We start from the raw sequence: 13,378 nt of genomic DNA, 5'->3' as shown, positions 1-13,378 counted from the left end.
TTGTTATCTCCACTAATATCTAGGGACCTATGTAAACACTGCATAAATGTATATATAGAGGATTAAAAGGAGAAATAAAGTAGTCTTTAAGCTGATCTTGTGTGTATATATATATAAAAGTTACGGAATGTCAGCTGACAGGTCTATATCAGCTGATCGAATGTATATGTATACATATACATATACATATGTAGACGGACATGCTCCGCAAATAGATCAGTCTTTGAGAGTACTTCAAGCTCAAGAGTACTTTCATTCCACATTCCTCTCTATCCTATTATTTTTATTTTACTTCGGTAAAAGATGACTGGTGCCGAAACCCGGGAACTTTAGATACCGGAGTAATTTTCTTTTACATGCTGTTCATTTTAGAGAGTTAATAATGATTTATTTGAAAGTGTACTTTTTTTGTTGTTTGATTTGTCTATTTTTTTTTTTATTATATATATATAGTGCTGTTATTTTGAATCCAATTTTTGTATTTTTATCTTTTTTATTGTATTTTAATTTTATTTGTATCTATCTCAATTATTGTTATTATATTTTAATTGGATATATCTTTTTCATTTGTGTATAATAGAATTTACGAGGATTGTTCGTGAACTGGTGGAGGGGAGTTACGGACTGTCAGCTGACTGGTCTATATCTGATCGATTGTGTATATTTATAGACGGACAGGCTCCGCAAATAGATCAGTCTTTGCGAGTACTTCAAGCGTTTCATTCCATATTCCTCTCTTATATATATATATATATATATATATATCTGAGATGTCTGAGTATACAGCTCTGAAACTGTTAAAACTAGCATCTTGCCCATTGAACTCGCAAAAACATTTTAGTATCTTTTAATAGCTACGATTTTTTATTTTAAAATAAAGGTCAAGAAAAATACTTTTACGCAGGGTGAACCCAACCTAGGTAATTGAATTTTATATAATTCACACTCGGCAAGGATTATATTGGAGAAATTGTATTTGATACATAGACATACGTATAAAAATACGTTAACGCGTGGATAAGCGTAAGTAGTTGACTAAATAAATAATCTATAATAATTTATAAATTAACGTCAGTGAAGGAATTCTGAATTGAAACTAAAAATAATAAATTTCAAATATTCCTAAAGCCTACAATTTTAGTTCATCATAATGCATGCTAAATGCAATTCTATAGCAGGTAAAGTTAAGAAAAGAAAAATAAGTCTTAAAATATTTTAAATAAATGACTGTAATTTTGAAATCCTCTGAAAATTAATTAATATCATGTCTATATATATTTAAATTATTATTATTATATATTTTTTCTGAAGAGATGAATGCTTAAATGAAAGACCTCACTATTTTATTTATAAAATAATTATTCCAAATAAGACCAATAATAACCTAACAAACTAAATAACAGCTCATTAATACACCATAACATACATTAAAAATAAAATGAATCTGCTTAAAGGTGATTCAGCCATTAGCAAAAACCGTGGGTGGGGGAGTATATATAGAGGGGATGAACTTTGACTCCACAGTTCAAGAAAATATCCAAAATGGTTCAGAAGTGTTTATTGGTGTTGACTGCCTGTATCTTGGGAGTTTTCGGGGTAAGTAGCTGGAGGTTTTCATTTCGGAATACACTTTTCATAAATTTAGTGAGCTATAGTATTATAGGTAATCTGTGAAGACAAGTAACCATCTCTGTCGCCAAAGATTTATTTAACAAAAAATAATAATAATAAAGAAAAAGAAAAATCTTTAATCAGTTTTCATCATTTGACTAGAACGGTTTATGTAACTATCGCATACTCAGGAACCGAAACTTTCCTTTGAAATCTAATATTATGTCTTAAATGTGAGATAGTGGGTTTGGATAAGAAACAAAAAGTTAACGTAATTATTATGAATCAATGTTTATTAATTTATTATACAAATAAAAGAAAAATAATTTGATTCACAATTCCTTAAATATAGAGGATCCTATCGTAGGGAAGTTGCCTATAAATATTGAAACTTGGAATAGTAGTCAGGTGTCATCCACACACCAGCAAAGCTCAAGAATTTAAATTCACTAATTAATGATTGAGTACATAAATAAATGAAAATTCATTAACATACCGTATTTATCTTTAAGTTCTCAGATGCAAGGAGCTGCCACCATGTTAACATGCACTCACCTATGGTGTGGAATGAAATATCAATTATAGACAACTTTACTAAGAACTCACCAATATCTTACAACATCCCGTCCTGTAGAACGGATAATATTGTTTCCGTAGTCTTTTTCTTTTTTAAAATTAAATTACTTCTTATAATATCGTTGTTTTTTTTTTTTTTCAAATAAGAGCATTTTACATTTGAATCTATTTCATATGAGTAGAATATGAATAATGTGAATAGAATGGGCTGGAGTGTTAATGCGGTTTGTTATGTTTTGAAAACATTAAATTTATTGTGACGGTAAATTTTATGTAACATAATTTTAACATTTAGTAGTAATAATCTTTGTGTTAGATAGTACAAAGAAATTGTGATATCTCTAAATATATATTTTGATAGAATTTGCTAGTTTTAAATTACTCACAGTTATTCAGTACCTTTTCTGGGTATTGGAACTGTAGGGTAATGCCAATTAACTATAATCTATAATACTATAAGCAAAATAAAAGGTGGTTTACTGTAAAAATCATAAAATTAAGAGCTGTTGCGATTTCTTTGACTGGGGATGTAAATCAAACGAACAATAAGCCTTGATACACAAAAATATTTTATTTTATTTTTAAATTATTTCTTGTTTTTATTTGCTCTATACAGAATATTTTATTGGATTCTACTTTTAGATTTCCAGCAATGAAAACCCACTCGGGTTTAAGATAGCAACCTTCGAAGAATGCCAAGCTGAGGGGAATGTACCGGAACGTAAGTTAACATAAATACTATTAGTAACCGAATCGTCTTGAGCATCACGATTTTTACTAAAGCTGTGATAGAATATGATGTATTTTATTCTGGAGGTTAATAAATACAACAACAGATTTTTATATTTTTCTTGGAAACATAAACAACAAGTGGGTTACACTAAATAAGAATTATTGTTAAATATTTAAAATTACGTACATAACAAATGTAAGGAGCATGAAGTGAACAGATTAAGAAAGTAGACAGGCGTTTTGGTTTCAAAGGATCAAAGAAGAGACAGTGAGAAAGTATTGAAGTCCATAAATATGTTAAAGGTCGTCATATTATCTGGAGACATAGGAGTTCCTTAGGACAGCCCGCCGTAAGGGAGGGGCAGGGAAGGCAAAATTCCGGGCTTGGAGGCTCGATAAGAGCAGACACAACATAAGAAATGAGTCAAGAATTTGGTTGAAAAAATAAATTAAAATAATAATATATTTTATCATACTCTGAGTCTTTAGCAATACTTAAGCACAAATATGAATATTGCTTATAGTTTAAAGGGAAAAGAAAGTATATATTGAGGCTAGGTTAGCCTGAACTTTGAACTTCTACATAAATCTAGGCAAGAAATGTGGTGTAATTAAAAAATAGTTCAAAGCCTACCCTGTTACTGTGTAAACTATTTTCATTTTAATAATTAGCATCACTAAATTAGACTTCCATTACTATGTAAGTAAATTTTTCAAAAACAAGTTTGTTATATTTTACGTTAAACAAATAACTTGTTATTATAATGCAGTATTAAGTTTCAAGTAATAACATAATCCATATATTATTTTTTTCGAATAAAGACCCCGTATTCAGGGTAGCAATAATCTAAATGGATAATGATGAGAGAAGGATCTAGGAGCTGGCGAGTTATGGAGGCATAGAATCACGAAATCACAGAAACGGTGAGACAATAGCAATGGATTATTGGTAATTTGGCATATATGTTTATTCCATGACAGTGGTTGATCATATATTATGAGATAGTGTAGGAGATAATAATGAAGGAAATAAAGAAGACCATCCACGGCTTTTCTTTCAAACTACTTGCCCGATCTTTTCTTTTAGATTTCTCTTGAAGTTTTTCTTTCCAGGTGTATGATTTTAGTTGCATCAGATTTGAATCTTTGTCCTTTTGCCTGAAATGTGTGGTGAGGTGTGTTAAGGTTTGTTGTGGTAGAGGAACAACTATATTTCCGTTGATATACCCTTCTTTCGAGATACTTTTCCTAGGTGCCAAAATAGTACTTGCCGCAGTTCTCACCAGAGAGTGTTGGTATGCAAGGAATGGTGTAGTATATTTCGATTTTGAATAAACATCACGCCTTAACTCCACTCTTCTTTTCCCCCTCTCTCTCCCCTACTATTTTTTCGACTTCTGACTATTTTTATTATTTACTAATTATCTTTCGTCTATAGCTATTATTTTTGGCTCTTCTTTGTTGAATCATTACGAGGAGGCCCATCAGCACCAAATATTTCTAATCGAATTCTCACGGAACGGATCCATCAGATAAGTATTTCACCATATACCTTCAAGTACCAACAGTAGAAAAAGGTAGTATATAATATGAGCTATGTAACCATATGTAATGCAACTTATAAATTTAATTCTGTTTTTCTGTTTTAGTGGGACCGGAAAAAAATTTCGATTTTGAGGGATCAGCAAAAAAAAAAATCAATTTTAGTTACTTGGGATTTAAATTGTGTCAACGTTAGTGCTTGTTTTAATAATTGGCAATTTAGTTTATGAGGGTACTCATTTGATAAGAGGATATCTACTTCTTCATGGGTTTTTTTTTTTTGACCTAGTACTTTTTCTGTAATTTTTTGGTGTTCAGGCCATGTTAATTTTAGCACCCGGTTTATTAAATTCTTATTGGTATTCATTTTATATCTTTTTAGTGTAATCCATATATCTCACAGAATGGATGGGTTTTAGCCACCATTTTGTTTCTATTTTCCCCATCAAGTTTCTAATCAAAACTACATCTAAAAAGTGGTATTTTATTTTCTATTTCGAATTTTACGATAAAATTTAATCTGGTTATTTTATCATAAAATTTTAAATTTTAAGTTTTTATCTAAAAACTATTAGACGTTCAAATCTCTATTAGAACTTAAAACTTATACCAGCATAAATTAGTTTAAAATAATAATCTTCGAAAGTATACCAGTTCCCATAAAATTTAACAAAAGGAAATGCTGATTCCTTGTTATTTGGGGGAAAACTTAGTTTTTGAAAACTTTATTTCAGAAATTATTTTTAAAAAACTCAAATTTAAACTAAAAATGCACAATAAATTAGTTTAACAGTTTTCGTGACATTTTACAAAATAAATTCTAAAAATATATATTTCTGTTGAGTTTTTTTTTTCTGTGAACTTTTACTTTACATGTTTCTATTAACTTACTTCACTTAGCATTATCATTACCTATATTGTTAACATTCTATCATCCATTTTGTTACTCATTTCTATACTTTATTACTTATTTTTATTCTATTTACATCTCACCTTGTACGTATATATATTTTTATTTTATATTGTAAACTTTCACTTCAGATTTTTAAATTACCTAATTTCACTTTAAATTTGTCATGTTGCTCCTGTTATCTTTACTATTACTATTATCTGTGTAGATAAATTATTTTTTTCACGACATATGTTTAGATTTTTTTTTTTATATTCTTTATTTACTTTTACTTATTATTTATTTACTTCTTTTACAACCATTGTTATTATATCCTATATTGTATTAACTACCCTAACTATATTCTCTTCAGTATATATTATTAGTGACGATATGTATCATTCTATTTTTACTCAGTTATTCCTTGAATAGAAAATTATTATCACATTTCTGTATCTTTCTTTATATTTTTTCATTTTTCGTCATATCTTAATGACTACTTCCAGTATACGCGACGACTATTTGAAATAGAAATATAACCGTTAAACGGCTACCTCCCCTCCACTACTCAACGCTTCCTTAATCTCAACTTTTTTTTTTTTTGGCCAAGACTCCCATTGGAGTCGTATACTGAACTTTCTTCTTCATTCTCCAGTTATCATTGTTTATTCATGTTTATTTTATATTAATACTATTTTATGTCTTCCTTCCTTTTATTTATATATAATTTTCTTATCACTTAATTTTTACATAATATGTATCCTACCTTAATTTACTTTATTGCATCTTATTGTTGTAATGTTCTTGCTTGTTTTTTGTATCTTTTTAGCCCTGACGAAGGCTTGTAAAGTGGGACGTCCGACATAAAATAGTTAAAAACTATTTGTTCTTGTTTGACCGCAACCCTGACCATCTTCTTATATTTAAAGTTATACTGTCAACTATATATATTCTGATGGTTTGAAAAAAAAAAAGTTTTAATTTTGAGGGGTGGAGTGGGTTAATTTTTTTGTTTCTTAGTTGATTACAAAGGATCATTATTGAAGATGAGTCTCGCTGTACAAGAAGTAACAATTGATTAAATATCTGTTGAAAGAGCTCCTCTGTCTTCTGCATTCCTTGGTTAACAACGCTGGATGATACAAATGTATAGAATCATATGTTGATTCACATGAAAAATAAACCCACTTTTTTTTTGTTTCAAATAACCAAATCAAATAAACCAGTTTAAACAATTAAATTTTTTTATTAGAAAGGAAATCTATAATCATGATAATAGATCACAGACAGTAAGAGTCATTTAAGGAATGTATTGTGAACAGTGCATCTGTGAACACAATTCCTTCATTAATAAGGCTAACATATAAGGCTCTCTCCTTAAAATATTTGAACTTTTAAAAATAACTTTACATAAGAGAAATAGAGTCATCCAAGCTCATGGTGTGGCATCACAGTCCTTTCTTAAAGAAAAATATCAAGGAAAGTAGATGATCTCTCTGTAACACTTTTCAAGCTCATATTAGATTAATTTCCTGAGAAGATATTTTAAGGAAAGAGGAAGGGACTTAAAGTTGTCCTGAAACCTAAATAAAACATGATAGCATCAATTATTTTAAACTACCTCCATGAATATTTGATATAGCTCAGTCAATAATATGTAACAAAAACATTTTTCAATGGAAATAGTCAAGTTTGCTTTACTAATTAATAACACATTTATTACTTTTAAAAATACACACCTCAATTTTTCAAATGTTTCATCAATTAGAAATAGCTAATAGATTAAGAGTAAAACATTGGAATTCAGATTGAAGAAGACAATTAACAAAACCAAAAATTATTATTTTTTTTTAAATAGAATAAGAGAGACACTGAATCAGAATATTTTAGGTAAGCTATTTATAGTGTTAAATATTCTCAAGTGACATAGGGTGACTGTTAAAATATTTGTTTGTAATTCTAAATGATCATATAAAAAGCTACTCAAGTAAAATATATTTTAGGCAATATTTATTAATTATTTTATTTTTTTTTTAGTTGCCATGAAAGAACTATTTTATTTCAAATCAGCAGAAGGAATAAAACATCATAAGGTATGTATACACTAATTTCATTTAAAATATATTTTATAAAGTACAAAAATTACAAAAATATTGCTAAGATTTCAATAAGTATTAGAGTTATCATTAAGTCCATTTTGTGTGAGTTTGGAGTGAGTTGTAATTTAACGTTAATATTCCAGTTATTAAACTAACATAATAATTTAAATTAATACATAAATCTATGATAAGCATCAAGTTTGACATGACTGGTTCAATTGTTTTGACATATTTTTTTAAATTTTGTTCCTCTCATTACTTTAAGATAGCCTTCCTAATAAAGTGAAGAAAATAACATTGAACAGTTATGTTTATTTTATTGTATGTAGTTTATTCTCCAAAATATAGTGCTATTTGGCTATCAAAGTGTTTTGAAAATTATAGTAGATTAATTCAATTTTTTTCTTTTTTATTGCCTTTAGGAAATGCTCCTTCATAATATCCTGAAGTAGACACACACTTAATATAATCATTTTTAAGATATCGATTTTTCATCAATGTCTTATTGAAGGGAGTAACATATACAACTAAGGAGTGATAAAAGAAAAAAGAACATCTAATTACGACATTAATTCTAATAGAAAATATTTATTTAGTAGTGATCAGTTGTAACTATTTTATCTTAAATGATTTTCAACACAAGACATAGAGTGAAATTATTAAAAAAAAAAACAACTGTTCTTCTTAAAAATAGTTGTAACATTCTCACTATTATTATCAGATCTATTATGATGACAAAACCCAACATAAAGCATAACATTCAATGCCATAAACAAATATTATTTTGAACATCTTATATAAACAAACTTCATATCACTGGTCCGTTAGAATAATGAAACAACTATAAACGTTGTGGAATTGACTATTGTCTTGGTGTACCAGGGTTTCAGGTGTGCCAAAACTACAGTAAGACAATGGTCACAGGGAAATTAGAGACAGGAAATAAGAGTGCAAATTGGCAGTGTATAAATCTTACTGTAAGCTTTGTTTCAATCATAAATTTGTATTATAAGGGGTGTACACAGTTTCAACTGTATTTACATTGTACATTGTTTTATGCAGCACCATATTTCATACTATCATCTCTACAAAAGAAAAAAAAAGAGAGAACTGTGGTAAAGAGAAGTCATTCATCAAAAACTTGATTGACAATTAGACAACTGATATTTCATAAATAGCCTTTATGAACATAGGGTTTGATTTGATTTTATACAAATTCATTTCAAATTTCTTTCTTTCTGAGAAATTTCAAGAGAATTTATATTTTTATCAAGCTTGAGAACCTATGAAGGGCATTCACATAAACTGTAGATACAGTAAAATCATGAAGTAGTGTAGCCTGGAGAAAGAGGTTTTTGATATTGGTAACATATCGACAAATTCATAATTGCTAGCAATGACATTTGTTGGAGAAAGAAGGAGTACCCTCTTTGTAGTCATAGAAATTTCTCTTTCTAATAATACCCAGTAGAAGTCTCAAAAACATCTTAGGACAAGAATTTAATATTTACCTTGGAATCAGGTATTATATTATATTTCAAACTGATGGCATCTCCTCGATTCCTTTCTTCCTCAATACATAGAGGACCAGCTTGGTTTAAGGGATCTTATACTTAAGAGCATTAGTTTATTTTATTTTAATTATTTCTTTGGATTTATTCATATCAAACAAATGTAACCCAGTCATCACTGTGACCTATCGACAACAAATGACTGGCTGTATTTTTAGAAAAAAAATTTAAATAAAAAGTATAGATATATAATTCACTCTCAGACATTATAATAATTTATCTCTTTTTTTCCCTATTATATTTAATGTCAATTTTTATTTTTATTTGTTTTAGTGTGTTATGAAATGCATAAATGAGAAATATGGCATTGTAAGTATTGAATGATCTTTTCAATATTAAATTATTTTCATGTGAGCTCTTCTTATAGATATAACCAATAATGTTTATGAATTTAAACTATAAATATTAAAAAAAAGAAGATTGAAAAATAATGCACTCATTTCACCATTTCCTAATTTCCCTCTTTGATGATTCAAATCTTTAGCCATCCTAAGGCCTACTGTTATTTGTTTCTGTACAGTATTTACATTTTTCCCCAAATAGATAAGTACAATATTCAATTACTAGAAGATTTCCTTTTGTACAATGAAAAAATGAATGTTTTAGAAAAATAATTATAAAAGACAAGGATGATATTTTAAAGCTGATAATAACTGAATGTAATTATTCTAAAAAATAATGACAGTCCAGATTGGACAGTAAGAAAAATAATGCTCAATAACAGTTTGCCTGATGCTGGTTTATGAACCAAAATATTGGAAAGAGAAGTAAAGAAATATTGGTGAAAATGAGTGCAGCTTTTTTAATTAAAGTAAATTTTGTCGTATAAAAAAATTGATAATTTCATATTTTATTTATATTTTTAAACTGTTTATGTGTCTATGATATGAATGAGAATCATTATATCTTTATTAATAGCATCATCATGTCATTTTCCTCTCAGGGAAGGAGAGAAATGTGGCTTTCCCTCAGGAGGGGTGACCCATTCAAGTACTTTTCATGTATATTATATGTAATTTATAAAAAAAAAAGTCAGAACTGAAAATTTTTATTTTATTGTTAATTGGTGTGACAAATAATAATTATATACACATATACAGTTAGTCAACAATAATTCTATAATTTTAAAGAAACTAACAGTCTCAATTAATAATTTTCAGTATCAAAATAATGGAACATTTAACTTTGAAAATGCAGTAGAAGCTATCAAAGAACTTTTTCATGACCCAGTGGTTCAAAACACACTTATAAATGCAGGCAAGGAGTGTGTAAAAACAGGTATAACATTCATAATCCATGTTAAAATCTGAAATTTGTGATTCAAAATAGTTTTGTAACTAAAAGTGTACTATAAGAACTTATTTCTTTTTCAGTCTCACATAAGTTTCATTTTCAATCATTAATGTATATAATTCAGTGCAATAGACCCCCTTTTCTATCTAGTTATCAGTATCTAATATCTAGTATCAGAAGTCATGGATTTTCACAAACGAGATGTGAAAAGAAAAGGAATTTTATGGAGAAGCGACAAGTTTCAATTTCAAATCTTAAATTCTTACTACAAATTTAATAAAAGACTGAAATAAAAAATAAAACTTTAATGAATTTCAGTGGTTTCAAAACCCTGAAGGTTGAGATGAAAACAGTGTTATTTTAACTGTGCAACTGATGGGATGTTTTGCAGAGGAGCAAGCTTATAACTAATTAAGTGAATTATTATTTCAATTTAGTCACTATAAACTATTTAGTTTCACTAATTTTGAGTCTTGAATAAAATTGCTAGATAACATATTGTTTACACAACTAAACAATCTACCCAAAGTCAAATCTTTTTCTAGTATTACTTTGGTTGCAATAGGTAGAAGAAGATTAGATGTTTAATGCCAGAGTTTTTACATGAGTGTTGTAATATTTTTATAGTGGTACTAACGTAAAAACAAAGTTGAGTCTATTTTTTTACCATAGTACATTATCGTAATTTAGTAAAATGATCTATTTTATTTAATATAAAGTATTATTATATAAGTAGGCCTTTAATTCATTCATAAATAATAAGAACTAACATAAAATGTCCTGGGTTAAAATAAAACAGTAATTATTAAGAGTGAGATAAAAAATTAAAAACTAAATGTGTAGCTTATCAATGCTTACACAATATAAGGTGCAATACAACTTACTTTCTGGCCTGGGGACAAATCTGGTTGTGGCAAACAATTATTTATTCTGTTACTGTTGTAGTTAGTCAACCCTGTGGGATTAGATGCTTCCTGGAGCTAATCTAGCCTTTATATGAAGTGGGTACCCTTAATTGTCGAACAATCAGGCGGTTGAGCATTATCTTGAAAAAATCTCGTCATCGTGTAACAATGTCAATTCTAAGATTATGAACCATTAAATGAAGAGTTGGTTGGGAAGAGTACCCTGCTAGAAACCCAGATTGAGGAGCATTATTGAGAGGATGATTTTCTATGATCTTCAACAATTGAGCTTGTTAGAAATTGATGGGAGCGCTTAGGTTTTGAAAGGTTGGAAAGCAGATAAAGTATAAATTAGTTAAATAGTCTCCAGACTACTGAAGTCATATTCCAATAAGATTGAAGTTTTTTTATTTGTTGAAATTATAATCATCTTTTTAATTTCTTGTTTAGCTCTAAGTACTTACAGATCTGGTGAAGAGCATCATTTCCAATGTTTAATTGTTTAACTTGCTTAAAAAACCACAAAACTTGTATTGCCTCTGTTTCTGTCTTTTATAAGCTTTTCAAAAAATCAAATTTACTTTTACCATGAAACCTAACTCCATACCAAACTTTTTGGCAACTCAGAAGTCAAGTCAAGACAGATACCACAAGAAACCTCAACTTCATTAATAAAAAATTAAAATGTAATTGTAAAAGTGTTTCTGAAGTGTATTATCTTTAGTCCAACTGGAGGCTGGGAGAAATATTCACAAGTAAAGTGTGATTTATTAAATTGAAATTAAAACTTTCGCTATGGGCCTACCTGTAAGGCCTCTTACGATAAATTTAGTTAAACAAACTATATTTTTAATGGAAATTTTACCTGCATTATGTTGATTCAGCTACAACTTAGTTGTCCTGAATAGTATTTACGTGATCCCTTTTTGTTCATCAATACTTGCTTGAATACACACAAAGCTTAAATATTCTGCTTTTCAATGTGATATCCGACTATAGTCTATATGAACTTCTAGGTATTAAATAACTTACAGAATCAATAAAATAAAATATTAAATTTTGATTGAGATTAGGGTTATTTAAGCATAAAAATAACAAGTATAAAAAAATTTATATTGTTACAAGAGCAAACTAGTTTTAAAAAATTAAAAAACAAAACATAATTATAGTAATAAACATAATATAATATTTTAGACAGACAAAGTTATAAAAAGAATCAAAATAAAGATATATCATATTATAAGAACATAACACTAATCTTAAAAAAAATTGCTCTGTCTGATGAAATCTCATGTGCACAACCGGTGCAAGTGAACACCATATGACTATGACATATCGGTCTTTTACACTGGTGGCAATCCTTTTTTGTTTAGAATGCCAGAATATAATCCAGACATTTACAAAAAATAGTATTCATACGGCCCATAAAGACAAATTTTTATTATAAAGACCACCCTAACGTACACTTATAGTCTCGAAATACAATGCATATGGACGCTTACCCAGAGCTGCTAGAGTGGTGAAGGGGGCGCGGTAAAGAAGGAAGAGACGTTGAACCACAGATTATAGGAAGATGGGAACCACCTCTTCTACTAGCAGCTTTCAGATTCGAAAAACAATTAACGAGAGAGAAATTCTCATGCAGCGACCAATGACGGGTTAATAATTGCTTAATATTTTGACTTTTATTGGTGTGAAAATGAATAATTAATCATCCACGTTTACTTTAATATACATGTTATTATTAAATACCAACAGAAGCCTATTAGACAATTTTCACTCCCTAGGTCCCCTAACTACCTAGGATTAGAATCCCCCACTTGTTTTAATGATTCATTTATTGCTCAGTTTTTTAATGATAAACTTGAATATGCTAAAACATTTTATATATAATTTCTGCAAAATAAGTTTTTAAATTTTCATTATTCTAATACAATGTCATGCATTTTTTACAGTAAAGGAAAATTCGGATGCGTGCGATTACGCTTATGATTTGGTCGATTGCTTTATAAAAGAAACAAATAAGGTATGTATAAACGATGAATGAAATTTGGTTGATTTAATGGAAAATACTTAATTTCATGATTAATACCAATACCTGTTTTCTATTTACCATGAAATCATGTCTCTCTCTCTCTCTCTCTCTCTCTCTCTATATAT

At 28.6% G+C, this 13,378-nt stretch overlaps 1 protein-coding gene across 1 annotated transcript in view; it reads left to right on the top strand.

Moving 5' to 3' along the window:
• Positions 1–1,517: 1,517 nt before the first annotated feature.
• The window catches only part of LOC106684130 (general odorant-binding protein 2), a 17,329-nt gene continuing 5,468 nt past the window's right edge, over positions 1,518–13,378 (top strand). Inside the window, exons 1-6 of the mRNA XM_014426031.3 lie at positions 1,518–1,596; positions 2,830–2,908; positions 7,388–7,443; positions 9,294–9,329; positions 10,181–10,298; positions 13,174–13,244. Of these exons, the coding sequence (XP_014281517.1) occupies positions 1,543–1,596; positions 2,830–2,908; positions 7,388–7,443; positions 9,294–9,329; positions 10,181–10,298; positions 13,174–13,244 (414 nt within the window). The 5' untranslated portion in view covers positions 1,518–1,542. The remainder of the gene's footprint in view (positions 1,597–2,829; positions 2,909–7,387; positions 7,444–9,293; positions 9,330–10,180; positions 10,299–13,173; positions 13,245–13,378) is intronic.

The sequence above is a fragment of the Halyomorpha halys genome, unplaced genomic scaffold (assembly GCF_000696795.3).
Source record: "Halyomorpha halys isolate HHAL.00 unplaced genomic scaffold, Hhal_1.1 Scaffold29.1, whole genome shotgun sequence".
Classification (NCBI taxonomy): Eukaryota; Metazoa; Arthropoda; class Insecta; order Hemiptera; family Pentatomidae; genus Halyomorpha; species Halyomorpha halys.
Note: the sequence above shows the minus strand (reverse complement) of the source record. Positions and strands in the feature narration are given on the sequence as shown.